We start from the raw sequence: 24,000 nt of genomic DNA, 5'->3' as shown, positions 1-24,000 counted from the left end.
CCCGAGCCTGTTACACAGGAACAGGAGGAGGCCCATTCAATCCCTCGGGCCTGTTACACAGGAACAGGAGGAGGCCCATTCAGCCCCTCGAGCCTGTTACACAGGAACAGGAGGAGGCCCATTCAGCCCCTCGAGCCCGTTACACAGGAACAGGAGGAGGCCCATTCAGCCCCTCGAGCCTGTTACACAGGAACAGGAGAAGGCCCATTCAGCCCCCCGAGCCTGTTACACAGGAACAGGAGGAGGCCCATTCAATCCCTCGGGCCTGTTACACAGGAACAGGAGGAGGCCCATTCAGCCCCTCGAGCCTGTTACACAGGAACAGGAGGAGGCCCATTCAATCCCTCGGGCCTGTTACACAGGAACAGGAGGAGGCCCATTCAGCCCCTCGAGCCTGTTACACAGGAACAGGAGGAGGCCCATTCAATCCCTCGAGCCTGTTACACAGGAACAGGAGGAGGCCCATTCAATCCCTCGAGCCTGTTACACAGGAACAGGAGGAGGCCCATTCAATCCCTCGGGCCTGTTACACAGGAACAGGAGGAGGCCCATTCAGCCCCTCGAGCCTGTTTCACCATTGAATTGGATCACTGCTAATCTGTATCTTAACTCTATCTCCCTTGGTTCTGCAACCCTTTATACACTTGCCCAACAAACAAAAATCAATCAATCTCAGTTTTGAAAGCTCCAAATGACCCCCGGCCTCAACAGCTTTTTGGGGAGAGAGTTGCAGATTCCCGCTGCCCTTTGTGTGAAGAAGTGTTTCCTGACATCACCCCTGAACAGCCGGGCTCTAGTTTGAAGGTTCTGCCCCTTGTTCTGGGGTTCCCCCACCAGAGGACACAGTTTCTCTCTGTCTACCCTATAAACATCTACTCTATCTACCCTATCCCCTTTTAATCATCTAGAGTAGATTATATCGCCTCTTAATCTTCGAAACACAAGGGATTACAAGCTTAGCCTATGGAGCCCTTGATCCTAACGTCTCTGTCCTCAGTGTAAGCTGTGGCTCCGTGGGTAATGTCATGTGTGTAACCAGCATACTACTGTAACCCTGATACAATTGCAACCCTCATGTAACCACTGCATACTGTAGATACTTACTAGAAATGCACACCTTGACCACAGGGGGTGTACTTGTGGGAGACACTTCTTACCTGGAGATTCAGGTATATAAGGGGAGGTCCCTCGCAGGTCCTTGGTCCCGGTAATAAAGGTGAAGGTCACAGAGTGACTGGGTCTGCAGTACGTGCCTCGTGCGGTTATGTTTAAGAGTTAAGGACCCAACAGGTAGCATTGCCGCCTCTCAGTCAGGAGTTTGTGGGTTTAAGTACCACTTCAGGAACTTGAGCACAGTAAATCAAAGCTGATGCTGCTAGTGCAGTGCTGAGGAGTTCTCCCCGGTGTTCTGGGGCCAATATTTATCCCTCAATCAACATAACAAAAACAGATGATCCGGGCCATTATCACATTGCTGTGTGTGGGAGCTTGCTGTGCGCAAATTGGCGTTTCCCACATTACAACAGTGACTACACTCCAAAAGTACTTCATTGGCTGTAAAGCGCTTTGGGACGCCTGGTGGTCGTGAAAGGCGCGATATAAATGCAAGTTCTTCCTTAAAGTTTTAACCCTTTCAGCCCCGGGATCATTCTGCTCCCCCCTCCGAGGCTGATAGCTGCTCCCTGGGAGGCGGGGCCAGTTCTGAGCACGGTTACTGCACACACACACAGACGGGGTCTGGCTGGAGCTTTATATAACCATGAGCTACGCTTCATTTCCTGTGAGCCTTGAACACGTTTTAACGGCAGCGGAAAAAGCCCAGCGGATAAATTGAAAAGCGCCCCTGCTTGTCGGTTCCTGATACGCGGCGTGCCTGGAATTTCCCGCACGTTTGCGCCCAAAATATACGCACGAGTTAAGTGTGCGGGTGAAATACACGGCTTATAACATGGCGGAATTGTAGCTTCAGAGAATCTCACCGCGCAGAAGGAGGCCATTCGGCCCATCGAGCCCGTGCCGGCTCTGTGAAAGCTCGATCTAATAAGTCCCATCTACCCCGCTCTTTCACCATCATGTCCACGGCCACATTCTTATGTTCTTATGTTAATGCCAGACACGAGCAAACGCTCTACTCGGAACTCCTTCACGGCAAACGAGCCAAAGGTGGGCAGAGGAAACGTTACAGGGACACCCTCAAAGCCTCCCTGATAAAGTGCAACATCCCCACCGACACCTGGGAGTCCCTGGCCAAAGACCAGTCCGCCCTAAGTGGAGGAAGTGCATCCGGGAGGGGGCTGAGCACCTCGAGTCTCGTCGCCGAGAGCATGCAGAAACCAAGCGCAGGCAGCGGAAGGAGCGTGCGGCAAACCTGTCCCACCCTCCCCTTCCCTCAGCGACTGTCTGTCCCACCTGTGACAGGGGCTGTGGTTCCCGTATTGGACTGTTCAGCCACCTGAGGACTTGCTTTTAGAGTGGAAGCAAGTCTTCCTCGATTCCGAGGGACTGCCTATGACGATGAGGGCTATGATGTGTAACGTTAGCTCCTGTGAGGATGCTCACAGCTTTGTAGACACGTGAGGAGATCCCGTCCGAACTGACCCCCGTCCGGTCGGAATTCCTCTTCGGCGTCGAGCCCCGGAACCTCCCTCGGGAGCCGGCGCCTCACAACTTGAGCCTCCTCGGGGAAATCCTCTCCGTGCCTTTCAATTCTGCTCCTGCACACTCTCCACCTTGCCATCCTCGTCTGCCGTCAGGACACGCCATGGTGCACCATCTTGTTGTCCGGAGGAGGCGGGGGTCCCCGATGGAGGGCACTCTACTCGGGAGTCCTTCCTCTATTTATCGGGGACTTGGCCTGGAGGGTGGTGCACGGAGCAGTCCCGTGCAACTGGTTTTTAAGTCAGTTCACGGGCTCCCAGGCCGCCTGCAATTTCTGGAGGGGTCCGTGTTCCATGTTTTTATTGAATGTGCGAGGTTGCAGCCCCTGTTCCATTATTTAAAGGGGCTGCTCCTCAAATTCTGGCTGCACTTCAGTCCCACACTCCTGATCTTTGGGCACCCTGTGCGGAGGGGAGCGGGCAGGTCCGAGGACCTCCTCATGCATCATTTGTAAATTTGCGGGTTCAAGTACCCCTACCAAAAGAGAACACTTGATTTAAAGTTATTTGAAAATAGTTGCCGAGCTGTTGAGTTGGGAGTGGCTGAGCCAGTCATGTGATGTTCACAAGACTCAATAAAACCCCAGCCAGTGACGTTGGTCTACGATGTTGGAGCAAGAGATGAAGCGATGAGTCTCGATCAGAAGGCAGGGAGGAGGGAGAGATTGTGGGGCGGGGGAATGGTGTAGAGGAGAGTTAGGAGCCCTGTTATCGATACGATGGGGAGAGGGAGGCCAGGTACGAAGCCAGGAGATGGGAGGCGGATAAACCATTGGCCCAATGTGTCCCACCGGGAAAGTGCATGGATAGGGGAGCGGGGGTAAGGGTTGGGACAGTATTTACCGTCAGTGGGCAGTTTATACCTCGCCTATCTCCCCCTCCCCCTTGCCCCTCCTCCCCCTCCTCCTACCTTCTCCCTCCTCCTCCCCCTACTCGTCCTCCTCCCCCTCCTCCTCACCCTCCCTCTCCCCCTCCTCCTCCCGCTCCTACTCCTCCCCTCCTCCTCCTCCTCCCCCTCCTCCTCCTCCTACCCCTCCCCTCCTCTTCCCCCTCCTCCTCCCCTTCCCCCTCCTCCCCCTCTCCATCCTCCCCTCCTCCTCCTCCCCTCCCCATCCCCTTCTCCCCTCCCCCTCTCCATCCCCTCCCCCCTCTTCCCTCCCCCTCCCCCTCCTCCCCTCCTCCTCACCCTCCCGCTCCCCCTCCTCATTCTCCTCCTCCCCCTCCTCCCCTCCCTCTCCCTCTCCCCCTCCCCTCTCCCTCTCCCCCTCCCCTACCCCCTCTCCCCCTCCTCCTCACCCTCCCTCTCTCCCTCCTCCTCCTCCCTCGTCCTCCCCCTCCCCTCCCCCCTCTTCCCCTCCCCTCCCCCGATGACAGCGTAAGATAGAGCCCAGCCTAGTGGACCAGAGTGGTAATGCGCCTGCTGCTGTCGATATATTGGAGCCAGTTGATAAAGTGCGTGTGTGTGTGTAGCCAGACTCGCCCTCCTCCCTGGTACGGGAGGGACGCACCACGCCCGCTCCCGGTGATTTCACCGCCGCGGTGAACGAGACAGGTCTTCAGTGAAGTTTTGAGTCGGGCCGGGATACGGAGGAGCCTCGCGATGATGAACGATCAGCTCACTGGGCCAGCAGGGAGGGTGTGGACTGGGCCCAGTGTCCTGATGCCCACGAGGGGTAGCGGGACGGGTTGGCTGTCGGGCTGCCCGTTGGTGAACCGGGGCGGGGGCAATGATTGTCGGCCCGGCCGCGGCAGTCGGCCGACAAAGGCAAAGCCAGGTGGCGACCACGGCGGTGTGCCCTGCGGTGTAATGGGAGAAGGCCGTAGGCTCGCTGCACCAGCGGGCGAAAGCGGGTTTGGGCAATGCCCAGCGGGAGGAGGATTTCCTTGGTGAGATCTGGGTAGTGGGACATTGGCGGGGCGCGCTGTGAGGACGCACTGAGCACCGATCGATAGCGGGGTGAGGGGGGAAGTCACCGCCCGGATAGCGCAGCAGCAGGATTTCTATCACGGTGGGCGTTACGTGATAGGTCGACCATTCTGCTCCGCAGCACGGCAGGCGATATCTTGCAGTATCAGGGCCTTAAGGGAATGGCCGATTACATAGAAACATAGCAATCTACAGCGCAGAAGGAGGCCATCTTGGCCCATCGTGTCCGCGTCGGCCGACAAAGAGCCGCACGGCCCTCGGTCAGCAGCCCTGAAAGTTACATATAAACCCATGAACAATGGCGGAAAGGCAAAGAGCACCCGGCCCAACCAGTCCGCCCCACACAACTGTGACACCCCTTATACTGAAACATTCTGCACTCCACCCCAACCGAAGCCATGTGATCTCCTGGGAGAGGCAAAAACCAGATAAAAACCCAGGCCAATTGAGAGAGAAAAAAATCTGGGAAAATTCCTCTCCGACCCATCCAGGCGATCGACACTAGTCCAGGAGATCACCCTGGCCGTATTCGATTTTTAAATAGATTTTTAACCAATCAGGGAATTAAGGGTTACGGGGAGCGGGCGGGTAAGTGGAGCTGAGTCCACGGCCAGATCAGCCATGATCTTGTTGAATGGCGGAACAGGCTCAAGGGGCTAGATGGCCTACTCCTGTTCCTAATTCTTATGTTCTTATTAATGTTGGGGAAGTCCAGAACCAGGGGTCACAGTCTCAGGATAAGGGGTAAGCCATTTAGGACCAAGATGAGGAGAGACTTCTTCACCCAGAGAGTGGTGAACCTGTGGAATTCTCTACCACAGAAAGTTGTTGAGGCCAATTCACAAAATATATTCAAAAAGGAGTTAGATGAAGTCCTTACTACTTTGGGGATCAAGGGGTATGGTGAGAAAGCAGGAAAGGGGTACTGAGGTTGCATGTTCAGCCATGAACTCATTGAATGGCGGTGCAGGCTCGAAGGGCCGAATGGCCTACTCCTGCACCTATTTCCTAGGTTTCTATGTTTCTATGTTTCTATCCCCTGCAGTACTTACCATTATATCTGCACCGTCCAACAAAAGGTCATCCAGTCTAATCCCAATTACCAGCTCTCGGTCCGTAACCCTGCAGGTTACAGCAGTTTAAGTGCCCATCCAACCATCTCTTAAAAGTGGTCAGGATTTCTGCATCCACCACTCTTCCAGGCAGCGTGTTCCAGATCCCCATAACCCTCTGTGCAAAGAAGGGGATTTGTCCCCTCAAAGCCCCTCTAAACCTTACACCTTAAAACTATGTTGAAAGAATACATCAAAACGGGCACCTTGGGTTTAACCCGTTGTCCACCCCTACTCTCTGCAGGCGACGGTTTTACCAAATTCTTGAACCTCAAGGACTCGGAGAAGGACATCATCCTGATGGTGGAGGGAATTCTGCTCATCAGCTGTGTGGTGATCCCGGGGACAATTCTCCTGAGAGAGGTGAGCCCCGTTCTGCACACATACATCGGGAAATGTGAAATACACAGAGTACATGCTGGCAGCAAACACTCAGACACGTACTGTACCTGCCCTGGGAGTGTTTGATGGGACAGTGTAGTGGGAGCTTTACTCTGTATCTAACCCCGTGTTGTACCTGCCCTGGGAGTGTTTGATGGGACAGTGTAGAGGGAGCTTTACTCTGTATCTAACCCCGTGTTGTACCTGCCCTGGGAGTGTTTGATGGGACAGTGTAGTGGGAGCTTTACTCTGTATCTAACCCCGTGTTGTACCTGCCCTGGGAGTGTTTGATGGGACAGTGTAGAGGGAGCTTTACTCTGTATCTAACCCCGTGTTGTACCTGCCCTGGGAGTGTTTGATGGGACAGTGTAGAGGGAGCTTTACTCTGTATCTAACCCCGTGTTGTACCTGCCCTGGGAGTGTTTGATGGGACAGTGTAGAGGGAGCATTACTCTGTATCTAACCCCGTGTTGTACCTGCCCTGGGAGTGTTTGATGGGACAGTGTAGAGGGAGCTTTACTCTGTATCTAACCCCGTGTTGTACCTGCCCTAGGAGTGTTTGATGGGACAGTGTAGAGGGAGCTTTACTCTGTATCTAACCCCATGTTGTATCTGCCCTGGGAGTGTTTGATGGGACAGTGTAGAGGGAGCTTTACTCTGTATCTAACCCATGCTGTACCTGCCCTGGGAGTGTTTGAGGGGACAGTGTAGAGGGAGCTTTACTCTGTATCTAACCCCGTGTTGTACCTGCCCTGGGAGTGTTTGATGGGACAGTGTAGAGGGAGCTTTACTCTGTATCTAACCCCGTGTTGTACCTGCCCTGGGAGTGTTTGATGGGACAGTGTAGTGGGAGCTTTACTCTGTATCTAACCCCCTGTACCTGCCCTGGGAGTGTTTGAGGGGACCGTGTAGAGGGAGCTTTACTCTGTATCTAACCCCGTGTTGTACCTACCCTGGGAGTGTTTGAGGGGACAGTGTAGAGGGAGCTTTACTCTGTATCTAACCCCCTGTACCTGCCCTGGGAGTGTTTGATGGGACAGTGTAGAGGAAGCTTTACTCTGTATCTAACCCATGCTGTACCTGCCCTGGGAGTGTTTGATGGGACAGTGTAGAGGGAGCTTTACTCTGTATCTAACCCCGTGCTGTATCTGCCCTGGGAGTGTGTGATGGGACAGTGTAGAGGGAGCTTTACTCTGTATTTAACCCGTGCTGTACCTGCCCTGGGAGTGTTTGATGGGACAGTGTAGAGGGAGCTTTACTCTGTATCTAACCCCGTGATGTACCTGCCCTGGGAGTGTTTGATGTGACAGTGTAGAGGGAGCTTTACTCTGTATCTAACCTGTGCTGTACCTCCCCTGGGAGTGTTTGATGGGACAGTGTAGAGGGAGCTTTACTCTGTATCTAACCCGTGCTGTACCTGCCCTGGGAGTGTTTGATGGGACAATGTTGAGGGAGCTTTACTCTGTATCTAACCCCGTGCTGTACCTGCCCTGGGAGTGTTTGATGGGACAGTGCAGAGGGATCTTTACTCTGTATCTAACCCCGTGCTGTACCTGCCCTGGGAGTGTTTGATGGTACAGTGCAGAGGGATCTTTACTCTGTATCTAACCACGTGCTGTACCTGCCCTGGGAGTGTGTGATGGGACAGTGTAGAGGGAGCTTTACTCTGTATCTAACCCCCTGTACCTGCCCTGGGAGTGTTTGATGGGACAGTGTCGAGGGAGCTTTACTCTGTATCTAACCCATGCTGTACCTGCCCTGGGAGTGTGTGATGGGACAGTGTAGAGGGAGCTTTACTCCGTATCTCACCCGTGCTGTACCTGCCCTGGGAGTGTTTGATGGGACAGTGTAGAGGGAGCTTTACTCTGTATCTAACCCGTGTTGTACATGCCCTGGGAGTGTTTGATGGGACAGTGTAGAGGGAGCTTTACTCTGTATCTAACCCCGTGTTGTACCTGCCCTGGGAGTGTTTGATGGGACAGTGTAGTGGGAGCTTTACTCTGTATCTAACCCCCTGTACCTGCCCTGGGAGTGTTTGAGGGGACCGTGTAGAGGGAGCTTTACTCTGTATCTAACCCCGTGTTGTACCTACCCTGGGAGTGTTTGAGGGGACAGTGTAGAGGGAGCTTTACTCTGTATCTAACCCCCTGTACCTGCCCTGGGAGTGTTTGATGGGACAGTGTAGAGGAAGCTTTACTCTGTATCTAACCCATGCTGTACCTGCCCTGGGAGTGTTTGATGGGACAGTGTAGAGGGAGCTTTACTCTGTATCTAACCCCGTGCTGTATCTGCCCTGGGAGTGTGTGATGGGACAGTGTAGAGGGAGCTTTACTCTGTATTTAACCCGTGCTGTACCTGCCCTGGGAGTGTTTGATGGGACAGTGTAGAGGGAGCTTTACTCTGTATCTAACCCCGTGATGTACCTGCCCTGGGAGTGTTTGATGTGACAGTGTAGAGGGAGCTTTACTCTGTATCTAACCTGTGCTGTACCTCCCCTGGGAGTGTTTGATGGGACAGTGTAGAGGGAGCTTTACTCTGTATCTAACCCGTGCTGTACCTGCCCTGGGAGTGTTTGATGGGACAATGTTGAGGGAGCTTTACTCTGTATCTAACCCCGTGCTGTACCTGCCCTGGGAGTGTTTGATGGGACAGTGCAGAGGGATCTTTACTCTGTATCTAACCCCGTGCTGTACCTGCCCTGGGAGTGTTTGATGGTACAGTGCAGAGGGATCTTTACTCTGTATCTAACCACGTGCTGTACCTGCCCTGGGAGTGTGTGATGGGACAGTGTAGAGGGAGCTTTACTCTGTATCTAACCCCCTGTACCTGCCCTGGGAGTGTTTGATGGGACAGTGTCGAGGGAGCTTTACTCTGTATCTAACCCATGCTGTACCTGCCCTGGGAGTGTGTGATGGGACAGTGTAGAGGGAGCTTTACTCCGTATCTCACCCGTGCTGTACCTGCCCTGGGAGTGTTTGATGGGACAGTGTAGAGGGAGCTTTACTCTGTATCTAACCCGTGTTGTACATGCCCTGGGAGTGTGTGATGGGACAGTGTAGAAGGAGCTTTACTCTGTATCCAACCCCTTGTACCTGCCCTGGGAATGTTTGATGGGACAGTGTAGAGGGAGCTTTACTCTGTATCTAACCCATGCTGTACCTGCCCTGGGAGTGTTTGAGGGGACAGTGTAGAGGGAGCTTTACTCTGTATCTAACCCCGTGTTGTACCTGCCCTGGGAGTGTTTGATGGGACAGTGTAGAGGGAGCTTTACTCTGTATCTAACCCCGTGTTGTACCTGCCCTGGGAGTGTTTGATGGGACAGTGTAGAGGGAGCTTTACTCTGTATCTAACCCCGTGTTGTACCTGCCCTAGGAGTGTTTGATGGGACAGTGTAGAGGGAGCTTTACTCTGTATCTAACCCCATGTTGTATCTGCCCTGGGAGTGTTTGATGGGACAGTGTAGAGGGAGCTTTACTCTGTATCTAACCCATGCTGTACCTGCCCTGGGAGTGTTTGAGGGGACAGTGTAGAGGGAGCTTTACTCTGTATCTAACCCCGTGTTGTACCTGCCCTGGGAGTGTTTGATGGGACAGTGTAGAGGGAGCTTTACTCTGTATCTAACCCCGTGTTGTACCTGCCCTGGGAGTGTTTGATGGGACAGTGTAGTGGGAGCTTTACTCTGTATCTAACCCCCTGTACCTGCCCTGGGAGTGTTTGAGGGGACCGTGTAGAGGGAGCTTTACTCTGTATCTAACCCCGTGTTGTACCTACCCTGGGAGTGTTTGAGGGGACAGTGTAGAGGGAGCTTTACTCTGTATCTAACCCCCTGTACCTGCCCTGGGAGTGTTTGATGGGACAGTGTAGAGGAAGCTTTACTCTGTATCTAACCCATGCTGTACCTGCAATGGGAGTGTTTGATGGGACAGTGTAGAGGGAGCTTTACTCTGTATCTAACCCCGTGCTGTATCTGCCCTGGGAGTGTGTGATGGGACAGTGTAGAGGGAGCTTTACTCTGTATTTAACCCGTGCTGTACCTGCCCTGGGAGTGTTTGATGGGACAGTGTAGAGGGAGCTTTACTCTGTATCTAACCCCGTGATGTACCTGCCCTGGGAGTGTTTGATGTGACAGTGTAGAGGGAGCTTTACTCTGTATCTAACCTGTGCTGTACCTCCCCTGGGAGTGTTTGATGTGACAGTGTAGAGGGAGCTTTACTCTGTATCTAACCCGTGCTGTACCTGCCCTGGGAGTGTTTGATGGGACAATGTTGAGGGAGCTTTACTCTGTATCTAACCCCGTGCTGTACCTGCCCTGGGAGTGTTTGATGGGACAGTGCAGAGGGATCTTTACTCTGTATCTAACCCCGTGCTGTACCTGCCCTGGGAGTGTTTGATGGTACAGTGCAGAGGGATCTTTACTCTGTATCTAACCACGTGCTGTACCTGCCCTGGGAGTGTGTGATGGGACAGTGTAGAGGGAGCTTTACTCTATATCTAACCCCCTGTACCTGCCCTGGGAGTGTTTGATGGGACAGTGTCGAGGGAGCTTTACTCTGTATCTAACCCATGCTGTACCTGCCCTGGGAGTGTGTGATGGGACAGTGTAGAGGGAGCTTTACTCCGTATCTCACCCGTGCTGTACCTGCCCTGGGAGTGTTTGATGGGACAGTGTAGAGGGAGCTTTACTCTGTATCTAACCCGTGTTGTACATGCCCTGGGAGTGTGTGATGGGACAGTGTAGAGGGAGCTTTACTCTGTATCCAACCCCTTGTACCTGCCCTGGGAATGTTTGATGGGACAGTGTCGAGGGAGCTTTACTCTGTATCTAACCCCGTGCTGTACCTGCCCTGGGAGTGTTTGATGGGACAGTGTAGAAGGAGCTTTACTCTGTATCTAACCCCGTGCTGTACCTGCCCTGGGAGTGTTTGATGGGACAGTGTAGTGGGAGCTTCACTCTGTATCTAACCCCCTGTACCTGCCCTGGGAGTGTTTGATGGGACAGTGTAGAGGGAGCTTTACTCTGTATCTAACCCCGTGTTGTACCTGCCCTGGGAGTGTTTGATGGGACAGTGTAGAGGGAGCTTTACTCTGTATCTAACCCCCTGTACCTGCCCTGGGAGTGTTTGATGGGACAGTGTAGAGGGAGCTTTACTCTGTATCTAACCCCCTGTACCTGCCCTGGGAGTGTTTGATGGGACACTGTAGAGGGAGCTTTACTCTGTATCTAACCCCGTGCTGTACCTGCCCTGGGAGTGTTTGATGGGACAGTGTAGAGGGAGCTTTACTCTGTATCTAACCCCGTGCTGTACCTGCCCTGGGAGTGTGTGATGGGACAGTGTAGAGGGAGCTTTACTCTGTATTTAACCCGTGCTGTACCTGCCCTGGGAGTGTTTGATGGGACAGTGTAGAGGGAGCTTTACTCTGTATCTAACCTGTGCTGTACCTCCCCTGGGAGTGTTTGATGGGACAGTGTAGAGGGAGCTTTACTCTGTATCTAACCCGTGCTGTACCTGCCCTGGGAGTGTTTGATGGGACAATGTAGAGGGAGCTTTACTCTGTATCAAACCCCGTGCTGTACCTGCCCTGGGAGTGTTTGATGGGACAGTGCAGAGGGATCTTTACTCTGTATCTAACCCCGTGCTGTACCTGCCCTGGGAGTGTTTGATGGGACAGTGCAGAGGGATCTTTACTCTGTATCTAACCACGTGCTGTACCTGCCCTGGGAGTGTGTGATGGGACAGTGCAGAGGGAGCTTTACTCCGTATCTCACCCGTGCTGTACCTGCCCTGGGAGTGTTTGATGGGACAGTGTAGAGGGAGCTTTACTCTGTATCTAACCCGTGTTGTACATGCCCTGGGAGTGTGTGATGGGACAGTGTAGAGGGAGCTTTACTCTGTATCCAACCCCATGCAGTACCTGCCCTGGGAGTGTGTGATGGGACAGTGTAGAGGGAGCTTTACTCTGTATCTAACCCCCTGTACCTGCCCTGGGAATGTTTGATGGGACAGTGTCGAGGGAGCTTTACTCTGTATCTAACCCCGTGCTGTACCTGCCCTGGGAGTGTTTGATGGGACAGTGTAGAAGGAGCTTTACTCTGTATCTAACCCCGTGCTGTACCTGCCCTGGGAGTGTTTGATGGGACAGTGTAGTGGGAGCTTTACTCTGTATCTAACCCCCTGTACCTGCCCTGGGAGTGTTTGATGGGACAGTGTAGAGGGAGCTTTACTCTGTATCTAACCCCGTGTTGTACCTGCCCTGGGAGTGTTTGATGGGACAGTGTAGAGGGAGCTTTACTCTGTATCTAACCCCCTGTACCTGCCCTGGGAGTGTTTGATGGGACAGTGTAGAGGGAGCTTTACTCTGTATCTAACCCCCTGTACCTGCCCTGGGAGTGTTTGATGGGACACTGTAGAGGGAGCTTTACTCTGTATCTAACCCCGTGCTGTACCTGCCCTGGGAGTGTTTGATGGGACAGTGTAGAGGGAGCTTTACTCTGTATCTAACCCCGTGCTGTACCTGCCCTGGGAGTGTTTGATGGGACAGTGTCGAGGGAGCTTTACTCTGTATCTAACCCCGTGTTGTACCTGCCCTGGGAGTGTTTGATGGGACAGTGTAGAGGGAGCTTTACTCTGTATCTAACCCCCTGTACCTGCCCTGGGAGTGTTTGATGGGACAGTGTAGAGGGAGCTTTACTCTGTATCTAACCCCCTGTACCTGCCCTGGGAGTGTGTGATGGGACAGTGTAGAGGGAGCTTTACTCCGTATCTCACCCGTGCTGTACCTGCCCTGGGAGTGTTTGATGGGACAGTGTAGAGGGAGCTTTACTCTGTATCTAACCCGTGTTGTACATGCCCTGGGAGTGTGTGATGGGACAGTGTAGAGGGAGCTTTACTCTGTATCCAACCCCTTGTACCTGCCCTGGGAATGTTTGATGGGACAGTGTCGAGGGAGCTTTACTCTGTATCTAACCCCGTGCTGTACCTGCCCTGGGAGTGTTTGATGGGACAGTGTAGAAGGAGCTTTACTCTGTATCTAACCCCGTGCTGTACCTGCCCTGGGAGTGTTTGATGGGACAGTGTAGTGGGAGCTTCACTCTGTATCTAACCCCCTGTACCTGCCCTGGGAGTGTTTGATGGGACAGTGTAGAGGGAGCTTTACTCTGTATCTAACCCCGTGTTGTACCTGCCCTGGGAGTGTTTGATGGGACAGTGTAGAGGGAGCTTTACTCTGTATCTAACCCCCTGTACCTGCCCTGGGAGTGTTTGATGGGACAGTGTAGAGGGAGCTTTACTCTGTATCTAACCCCCTGTACCTGCCCTGGGAGTGTTTGATGGGACACTGTAGAGGGAGCTTTACTCTGTATCTAACCCCGTGCTGTACCTGCCCTGGGAGTGTTTGATGGGACAGTGTAGAGGGAGCTTTACTCTGTATCTAACCCCGTGCTGTACCTGCCCTGGGAGTGTGTGATGGGACAGTGTAGAGGGAGCTTTACTCTGTATTTAACCCGTGCTGTACCTGCCCTGGGAGTGTTTGATGGGACAGTGTAGAGGGAGCTTTACTCTGTATCTAACCTGTGCTGTACCTCCCCTGGGAGTGTTTGATGGGACAGTGTAGAGGGAGCTTTACTCTGTATCTAACCCGTGCTGTACCTGCCCTGGGAGTGTTTGATGGGACAATGTAGAGGGAGCTTTACTCTGTATCAAACCCCGTGCTGTACCTGCCCTGGGAGTGTTTGATGGGACAGTGCAGAGGGATCTTTACTCTGTATCTAACCCCGTGCTGTACCTGCCCTGGGAGTGTTTGATGGGACAGTGCAGAGGGATCTTTACTCTGTATCTAACCACGTGCTGTACCTGCCCTGGGAGTGTGTGATGGGACAGTGCAGAGGGAGCTTTACTCCGTATCTCACCCGTGCTGTACCTGCCCTGGGAGTGTTTGATGGGACAGTGTAGAGGGAGCTTTACTCTGTATCTAACCCGTGTTGTACATGCCCTGGGAGTGTGTGATGGGACAGTGTAGAGGGAGCTTTACTCTGTATCCAACCCCATGCAGTACCTGCCCTGGGAGTGTGTGATGGGACAGTGTAGAGGGAGCTTTACTCTGTATCTAACCCCCTGTACCTGCCCTGGGAATGTTTGATGGGACAGTGTCGAGGGAGCTTTACTCTGTATCTAACCCCGTGCTGTACCTGCCCTGGGAGTGTTTGATGGGACAGTGTAGAAGGAGCTTTACTCTGTATCTAACCCCGTGCTGTACCTGCCCTGGGAGTGTTTGATGGGACAGTGTAGTGGGAGCTTTACTCTGTATCTAACCCCCTGTACCTGCCCTGGGAGTGTTTGATGGGACAGTGTAGAGGGAGCTTTACTCTGTATCTAACCCCGTGTTGTACCTGCCCTGGGAGTGTTTGATGGGACAGTGTAGAGGGAGCTTTACTCTGTATCTAACCCCCTGTACCTGCCCTGGGAGTGTTTGATGGGACAGTGTAGAGGGAGCTTTACTCTGTATCTAACCCCCTGTACCTGCCCTGGGAGTGTTTGATGGGACACTGTAGAGGGAGCTTTACTCTGTATCTAACCCCGTGCTGTACCTGCCCTGGGAGTGTTTGATGGGACAGTGTAGAGGGAGCTTTACTCTGTATCTAACCCCGTGCTGTACCTGCCCTGGGAGTGTTTGATGGGACAGTGTCGAGGGAGCTTTACTCTGTATCTAACCCCGTGTTGTACCTGCCCTGGGAGTGTTTGATGGGACAGTGTAGAGGGAGCTTTACTCTGTATCTAACCCCGTGTTGTACCTGCCCTGGGAGTGTTTGATGGGACAGTGTAGAGGGAGCTTTACTCTGTATCTAACCCCGTGTTGTACCTGCCCTGGGAGTGTTTGATGGGACAGTGTAGTGGGAGCTTTACTCTATCTAACCCCGTGTTGTACCTGCCCTGGGAGTGTTTGATGGGACAGTGCAGAGGGAGCTTTACTCTGTATCTAACCCCCTGTACCTGCCCTGGGAGTGTTTGATGGGACAGTGTAGAGGGAGCTTTACTCTGTATCTAACCCCCTGTACCTGCCCTAGGAGTGTTTGATGGGACAGTGTAGAGGGAGCTTTACTCTGTATCTAACCCATGCTGTACCTGCCCTGGGAGTGTGTGATGGCACAGTGTAGAGGGAGCTTTACTCTGTATCTAACCCAGTGCTGTACCTCCCCTGGCAGTGTTTGATGGGACAGTGCAGAGGGAGCTTTACTCTGTCTCTAACCCCCTGTACCTGCCCTGGGAATGTTTGATGGGACAGTGTAGAGGGAGCTTTACTCTGTATCTAACCCGTATTGTACATGCCCTGGCAGTGTTTGATGGGACAGTGTAGAGGGAGCTTTACTCTGTATCTAACCCCGTGCTGTACCTGCCCTGGGAGTGTTTGATGGGACAGTGTAGAGGGAGCTTTACTCTGTATCTAACCCCGTGCTGTACCTGCCCTGGGAATGTTTGATGGGACAGTGTAGAGGGAGTTTTACTCTGTATCTAACCCTGTGCTGTACCTGCCCTGGGAGTGTTTGATGGGACAGTGTAGAGGGAACTTTACTCTGTATCTAACCACGTGCTGTACCTGCCCTGGGAGTGTTTGATGGGACAGTGTAGAGGGAGCTTTACTCTGTATCTAACCCATGCTGTACCTGCCCTGGGAGTGTGTGATGGGACAGTGTAGAGGGAGCTTTACTCTGTATCTAACCCCCTGTACCTGACCTGGGAGTGTTTGATAGGACAGTGCAGAGGGACCTTTACTCTGTATCTAACCCCCTGTACCTGCCCTGGGAGTGTGTGATGGGACAGTGTAGAGGGAGCTTTACTCTGTATCTAACCCAGTGCTGTACCTCCCCTGGCAGTGTTTGATGGGACAGTGGGATCATTTGTGATTTTGTTTTCAAACAGAAATCGAAGAAAAGCTTGCAAGCGAAAATTCAGCGTTACAAAGAGGAGAACGAGAATTTGTATCAGGTACGAGTCTCCGCTTGCTCAGTCACAGCAGGCGCACCGTGTAACCAGACGTCTGCCCTGTGTCGTCTGTCACCCTCAAGGCGTGATCACAGACACCAGCCTGGCTCTCTCACTGTCGGAGGGGCAGTACTGAGGGAGTGCCGCACTGTCGGAGGGGCAGTACTGAGGGAGTGCCGCACTGTCGGAGGGGCAGTACTGAGGGAGTGCCGCACTGTCGGAGGGGCAGTACTGAGGGAGTGCCGCACTGTCCGAGGGGCAGTACTGAGGGAGTGCCGCACTGTCGGAGGGGCAGTACTGAGGGAGTGCCGCACTGTCGGAGGGGCAGTACTGAGGGAGCGCCGCACTGTCGGAGGGGCAGTACTGAGGGAGTGCCGCACTGTCGGAGGGGCAGTACTGAGGGAGCACCGCACGGTCGGAGGGGCAGTACTGAGGGAGTGCCGCACTGTCCGAGGGGCAGTACTGAGGGAGTGCCGCAATGTCGGAGGGGCAGTACTGCGGGAGCGCCGCACTGTCGGAGTGGCAGTACTGAGGGAGTGCCGCACTGTCGGAGGGGCAGTACTGAGGGAGTGCCGCACTGTCGGAGGGGCAGTACTGAGGGAGTGCCGCACTGTCGGAGGGGCAGTACTGAGGGAGTGCCGCACTGTCGGAGGGGCAGTACTGAGGGAGCGCCGCACTGTCGGAGTGGCAGTACTGAGGGAGTGCCGCACTGTAGGAGGGGCAGTACTGAGGGAGTGCCGCACTGTCGGAGGGGCAGTACTGAGGGAGTGCCGCACAGTCGGAGGGGCAGTACTGAGGGAGTGCCGCACTGTCGGAGGGACAGTACTGAGGGAGTGCTGCACTGTCGGAGGGGCAGTACTGAGGGAGTGCCGATCTGTCGGAGGGGCGGTACTGAGGGAGTGCTGCACTGTCGGAGGGGCAGTACTGAGGGAGTGCTGCACTGTCAGAAGGGCAGTACTGAGGGAGTGCCGCACTGTCGGAGGGGAAGTATTGAGGGAGCGCCGCACTGTCGGAGGGGAAGTATTGAGGGAGCGCCGCACTGTCGGAGGGGCAGTACTGAGGGAGCGTCGCACTGTCGGAGGGGCAGTACTGAGGGAGTGTCGCACTGTCGGAGGGGCAGTACTGAGGGAGTGTCGCACTGTCGGAGGGGCAGTACTGAGGGAGTGTCGCACTGTCGGAGGGGCAGTACTGAGGGAGTGCCGCACTGTCGGAGGGGCTCCCCCGGTATCCCGGGGCCAATATTTTCCTCTCAACAAACATCACTAAAGCAGATTATCTGCTCATTCGTTACCGTGCCTGATACGTCCTTTCGAAACAGTATAAATGCACACGAGGCCCATGCTTGAGAGAAGGTCACTCTGTGATCTGTCCTTTATTCCTTCGCACTCAAGTGATGAAGGTGGGTGGAGCTTCCCCTTTTATACCTGAAGGTCCAGGTTAGGAGTGTCTCCCACCGAGTGGTCAGTGTTCTCACAGTGTACAACTTAGGTCAGTTTATACATGGGTTACAATGCTGGTTGAATACATGACATCACCTCCCCCCCAAAGTCTTATTGGGATCACAGGTTGAGTCTCTCTGGTGGTTTACGCTCCCTTGTAAAGTGTCTGAGTTGGGGCTCCGGTTGTTGGGCGCTGGCCTGAGTGTCTGCTGTTTGCGGTGCCTCAGGCCTGTCCGGACTGCCCATAGTGACTGAGCTCTGCTCCCTTTGGTTCCGGTGTTCGGTCACCTGTGGTGGAGTGAACTCTATATCGTGTTCTTCCTCTGCTTCTTCTATGGGGTTGCTGAACCTCCTTTTTGTTTGATCCACGTGTTTGCGGCAGATTTGTCCATTGGTAAGTTTAACTACCAGAATCCTATTTCCCTCTTTGGCAATCACAGTGCCTGCGAGCCATTTGGGCCCTGCAGCGTAGTTGAGGACAAAAACAGGATCATTTACATCAATACATCGCGCCCTGGCATTCCTGTCATGGTAGTGATATTGTGACTGGCGCCTGCTCTCAACAATTTCTTTCATGATGGAGTGTATAAGGGATAGCCGGGTTTTGAGCGTCCTTTTCATTAGTAGCTCTGCGGGTGGAACCCCTGTGAGCGAGTGTGGTCGGGATCTATTGGCCAACAGGAGGCGTGATAAGCGGGTTTGTAGGGAACCCCCTTGGAATCTGAGCATCCCCTGTTTGATTATCTGCACTGTTCGTTCTACCTGGCCGTTTGAGGCCGGCTTGAACGGTGCCGTTCTGACATGGTTAATTCCATTGCCTGCCATGAAGTCCTGGAATTCAGTGTTTGTGAAGCACGGGCCATTGTCGCTGACCAAGATGTCCGGTAGACCGTGGGCGGCGAACATTGCCCGTAGACTTTCTACCGTGGCAGAGGATGTGCTTGAATTTAAAATGTCACACTCGATCCATTTGGAGTAGGCGTCTACTACAACCAAAAACATTTTCCCCATGAAAGGACTTGCGTAGTCCACATGGATGCGTGACCAAGGCTTGGCGGGCCATGGCCAGGGGCTAAGGGGGGCTTCACTGGGCGCATGGCCCAGCTGGGCACACGTGTTGCACCTGCGAACACAAAGTTCCAGTTCTGCGTCTATCCCTGGCCACCAAACGTGTGACCTGGCAATTGCCTTCATCATGACAATGCCCGGGTGCCCATTGTGGAGTTCTCTGATGAACACCTCTCTGCCCATCTGGGGCATGACTACACGGTTTCCCCACAGTAGGCAATCGGCCTGAATCGAGAGTTCATCCCTGCGCCTGTGAAATGGTTTAAATTTCTCAGGGCATGCCCTGTACGTGGCTGCCCAGTCCCCATTCAGGACACATTTCTTGACTAGAGACAATAGCGGGTCTCTATTTGTCCAGACTTTAATCTGACGGGCTGTCACGGGTGAGCCTTCGCTTCCGAAAGCTTCAACAGCCATGACCATCTCAGCACCATGCTCAGTAGCCCCCTCAGTAGTGACTATTGGGAGCCTGCTGAGTGCATCGGCGCAGTTTTCGGTGCCCGGTCTGTGCCGAATTGTGTAGTCATAGGCAGCTAACGTGAGTGCCCACCTCTGTATGCGGGCCGATGCGTTTGCATTTATGGCCTTGTTGTCGGCCAAAAGGGACGTTAGGGGTTTGTGATCTATCTCCAGCTCAAATTTCCTGCCAAACAGGTTCTGGTGCATTTTCTTTACTGCATATACACATGCGAGCGCCTCCTTTTTTACCATCCCGTAGCCCCTTTCTGCCTGGGACAGACTTCTGGAGGCATAAGCTACCGGCTGTAACTGACCCTTGACATTGACATGCTGCAACACAGACCCGACCCCATAGGACGATGCATTGCACGTTAACACAAGTTTCTTACATGGGTCGTATAGTGTTAACAGATTGTTGGAACATAACAAATTGCGTGCTCTATTAAAAGCCATTTCCTGGCTGTCCCCCCAGACCCATTCGTGACCTTTGCGTAGGAGCACGTGTAGCGGCTCTAACAGCGTGCTCGATTTGGGAAGAAGGTTACCAAAATAGTTCAGGAGCCCCAGGAACGAACGCAGCTCCGTCATGTTACGGGGTCTGGGTGCTCTCTGGATCGCTTCCGTCTTGGACGCAGTAGGGCTGATCCCGTCTGCTGCTACCCTCATCCCCAGGAATTCTACCTCTGGAGCTAGGAAGACGCACTTCGCCTTTTTCAGTCGCAGCCCTACCTGGTCCAGTCTGCGTAGCACCTCCTCCAGGTTGTGGAGGTGTTCTTCAGTATCGTAACCCGTAATGAAAAACCACCGTCCCTGGAATCGACTTGAGGAGGCTTTCCATATTTCGTTGGAAGATCGCGGTGGCCGAGCGAATCCCGAACGGACATCTGTTGTACTCAAACAACCCCTTGTGTGTCGTGATGGTGGTCAGCTTCTTCGACTCACTCGCCAGCTCCTGGGTCATGTCAGCTGAGGTCAGGTCCAATTTTGAAAAAAGTTTGCCACCGGATAGCGTCGCAAAGAGGTCCTCCGCTCTCGGTAGCGGGTACTGGTCTTGGAGTGACACCCGATTGATGGTGGCTTTGTAATCACCACATATCCTGACTGACCCATCCGCCTTGAGCACCGGCACAATCGGGCTCGCCCAGTCACTGAATTCGACTGGCGAGATGATGCCTTCCCTCAGCAGGCGGTCCAATTCGCCTTCTATCTTTTCCCGCATCACATACGGCACCGGTCTGGCCTTGTGGTGTACTGGTCTGGTGTCCGGGTTTATGTGAATCACTACCTTGGCCCCCATGAAAGTGCCAATGCCGGGTTGAAATAATGAGTCAAATTTGTCCAGGATCTGTGAGCATGATACTCGCTCCACAGAGGAAATTGCATTGACATCGCCCCATTTCCAGTTCATGACAGCAAGCCAACTCCTCCCCAGTAGTGCGAGACCGTCCCCTGGGACAATCCAGAGTGGCAGTCTGTTCTCCGAATCTTTGTGGGTCACGACTACCGTGGTGCTGCCTAGCACCGGAATGATCTGCTTTGTGTAAGTCCGTAGCTGTGCATCAATCGGCAATAATTTTGGCCTCCTGGCCTTGGACACCCACAACTTTTTAAACTGTTTGATACCCATCAGGGACTGGCTGGCCCCCGTGTCTAGCTCCATTGATACTGGGATGCCATTGAGGAGCACTTTCATCATTATCGGTGGCGTCCTGGTGTATGAACTGTATACGTGCTCCACATGAACTCGCTGAACTTCAGCTTCCAGCGATTTCCCCCAGTGTCCATTTCTGCAATTTCTGCAGGTATTTTGCTCACCTCTGCAAACTCCGGCTGAGTGTGTGCCTCCACGCCTCCAACATGAGCTGTTGTTGGAAACAAAAGGTCCATTGCCAGTCGATCGTCCCTGACTGCCCCTGTTATTGCTAGTGGCCATGCTCGCGTGGTTTAAATCCCAGTTTCTTGTCGCCATTGATACGTCCTTACTATACAGTATAAATGCACACGAGGCCCATGCTTGAGAGAAGGTCAGTCTGTGACCTGTCCTTTATTTCATAGCACTCAAGTGCAGGAAGTGGGTGGAGCTTCCCCTTTTATACCTGAAGGTCCAGGTTCGGAGTGTCTCCCAAAAGTTCACCACCTAGTGGCCATTGTTCTCAGTGTACAACTTTGGTCAGATTCTTCATGGGTTACAATGCTGGTTGAATACATGACAGTGCTGTGTGTGGGATCTCACTGTGCACAATAGGACTGCCGCCTCTCCCACAGTGACTGCACTTCAACAGCACTTTGGGGCATTCCAAGATGGTGAATGTTGATCTAAAATTGTATCTCTCTCTGTCTCTCTCTGTCTCTCATTCTCTCTCTCTCTCTCTCTGTCTCTGTCTCTCTCTCTCTCTCTCTCTGTCTCTCTCTGTCTCTCATTCTCTCTCTCTCTCTCTCTGTCTCTGTCTCTCTCTGTCTCACTCTCTCTCTCATTCTCTCTCTCTCTCTCTCTGTCTCTCTCTGTCTCACTCTCTCTCTCTGTCTCACTCTCTCTCTCATTCTCTCTCTCTCTCTCTCTGTCTCTGTCTCTCTCTGTCTCACTCTCTCTCTCTCGTCTCACTCTCTCTCTCTGTCTCACTCTCTCTCTCATTCTCTCTCTCTCTCTCTCTCTGTCTCTGTCTCTCTCTGTCTCACTCTCTCTCTCTGTCTCTCTCTCTCATTCTCTCTCATTCTCTCTCTCTCTCTCTCTCTCTCTCTCTGTCTCTCTCTGTCTCACTCTCTCTCTCTGTCTCACTCTCTCTCTCATTGTCTCTCTCTGTCTGTCTCTCTCTCTCTCTCATTCTTCTCTCTCTGTCTCACTCTCTCTCTCATTCTCACTCTCTCTCTCATTGTCTCTCTCTGTCTCTCTCTCTCTCTCTGTCTCACTCTCTCTCTCATTCTCTCTCTCTCTCTCCCTCTGTCTCTGTCTCTCTCTGTCTCACTCTCTCTCTCTGTCTCACTCTCTCTCTCTCTCATTCTCTCTCTCTCTGTCTCTGTCTCTCTCTGTCTCACTCTCTCTCTCATTCTCTCTCTCTGTCTCTCTCTCTCTCTCTCTCTCATTCTCTCTCTCATTCTCTCTCTCTCTCTCTCTCTCTCTCTCTGTCTCTCTCTGTCTCACTCTCTCTCTCTGTCTCACTCTCTCTCTCATTGTCTCTCTCTGTCTGTCTCTCTCTCTCTCTCTCATTCTCTCTCTCTGTCTCACTCTCTCTCTCATTCTCTCTTCTGTCTCACTCTCTCTCTCATTCTCTCTCTCTCTCTCTCTGTCTCTGTCTCTCTCTCTCTGTCTCACTCTGTCTCACTCTCTCTCTGTCTCACTCTCTCTCTCTGTCTCACTCTCTCTCTCTCTGTCTCTGTCTCACTCTCTCTCTCTGTCTCACATCTCTCTCTCATTGTCTCTCTCTGTCTCTCTCTCTCTCTGTCTCACTCTCTCTCTCATTCTCTCTCTCTCTCTCTGTCTCTGTCTCACTCTCTCTCTCTGTCTCACTCTCTCTCTCATTCTCTCTCTCTCTGTCTCTGTCTCTCTCTGTCTCACTCTCTCTCTCATTCTCTCTCTCTCTCTCTCTCTCTCATTCTCTCTCTCTGTCTCTCTCTCTGTCTCTCTCTGTCTCACTCTCTCTCTCTGTCTCACTCTCTCTCTCATTGTCTCTCTCTGTCTGTCTCCCTCTCTCTCTCTCTCTCTCTCTGTCTCACTCTCTCTCTCATTCTCTCACTCTCTCTCTCTCTCTCTCTCTCCTCTGTCTCTGTCCCTCTCTGTCTCACTCTCTCTCTCTCTCATTCTCTCTCTCTCTCTCTCTCTCTCTCATTCTCTCTCTCTCTCTCTCTCTCTCTGTCTCACTCTGTCTCACTCTCTCTCTCTGTCTCACTCTCTCTCTCTGTCTCACTCTCTCTCATTTCTCTCTCTCTCTCTCTCTCTGTCTCTGTCTCACTCTCTCTCTCTGTCTCACCCTCTCTCTCATTGTCTCTCTCTGTCTCTCTCTCTCTCTCTCTCATTCTCTCTCTCTGTCTCACTCTCTCTCTCATTCTCTCTCTCTGTCTCACTCTCTCTCTCATTCTCTCTCTCTCTCTCTCTCTCTCTCTGTCTCACTCTCTCTCTCTCTCTCTCTCTGTCCTCACTCTCTCTCTCTCTCTCTCTCTCTCTCATTCTCTCTCTCTCTCTCTCCCTCTCTCCCCTCTCTTCCCTCTCTCCCTTCTCTCTCGTTCGCTCTATCCTGCCCCACTCACGCTCTCCCTTCCCCTGCAGGGCCTGAACCAGGCGGATCTGTCGACGTATGAGGACATCACCCGAGGGCAGCAGTGCATGTACCAGGACGTGGCCAACTACAGGCTGAGCGACAGCCAGCTGAGCAGCCCTGAGCCCCGGGGAAGACCCTCGCTGTCTCCCTCCCCCATCCCCCGCTCACATCCTGCACCACAACACTGCCCTCCGCACAGCAGGGGGCGCCGGTGTTGGGGGGAGTGAAGGGAATGAGGGGGGGTGGAGTGAGGGGGAGTGGAGTGAGGGGGAGGGGCGTGAGGGGGAGGGGAGTGAGGGGAAGGTGAGGGGAAGGGGAGTGAGCGGGAGGGGAGGGGAGTGAGGGGAAGGTGCGGGAGGAGGAGAGGCGTGAGGGGGAGGGGAGGGAGGGGGAGGGATGGGGGAATGAGTGGGGTAGGGAGTGAGGGGGAAGGGGGGGAGGGAGTGTGGGGGAGGGGTGTGGAGGGAGGGGGATGGTAGTGAGGGGGAAGGGAGGGGAGTGAGGGGGAGGGTAGTGAGGGAGGGAGTGAGGGGGAGGGGAGGGGGAGTGAGGGGAGGGTAGTGAGGGGGAGGGGAGGGGAGGGGGAAGGATGGGAGGGAGGGGAGGGAAGGGGAATGAGCGGGGTAGGGAATGAGGGGATGGGGAGGGGAGGGCATGATGGGGGTGGGGAGGTAGGGGAGGGGAGTGAGGGGGAGGGGAGGAGAGGGGAGTGAGGGGGAGGGGAGTG

At 53.6% G+C, this 24,000-nt stretch overlaps 1 protein-coding gene across 1 annotated transcript in view; it reads left to right on the top strand.

Moving 5' to 3' along the window:
• Positions 1–23,500, top strand: part of cd79a (CD79a molecule, immunoglobulin-associated alpha) — a 179,146-nt gene extending 155,646 nt beyond the window's left edge. Inside the window, exons 3-5 of the mRNA XM_070871272.1 lie at positions 5,941–6,059; positions 15,992–16,057; positions 23,282–23,500. Of these exons, the coding sequence (XP_070727373.1) occupies positions 5,941–6,059; positions 15,992–16,057; positions 23,282–23,500 (404 nt within the window). The remainder of the gene's footprint in view (positions 1–5,940; positions 6,060–15,991; positions 16,058–23,281) is intronic.
• The last annotated feature ends 500 nt before the right edge of the window (positions 23,501–24,000 follow it).

Source organism: Pristiophorus japonicus, unplaced genomic scaffold (assembly GCF_044704955.1).
Source record: "Pristiophorus japonicus isolate sPriJap1 unplaced genomic scaffold, sPriJap1.hap1 HAP1_SCAFFOLD_234, whole genome shotgun sequence".
NCBI classification, from domain to species: domain Eukaryota; kingdom Metazoa; phylum Chordata; class Chondrichthyes; family Pristiophoridae; genus Pristiophorus; species Pristiophorus japonicus.
Note: the sequence above shows the minus strand (reverse complement) of the source record. Positions and strands in the feature narration are given on the sequence as shown.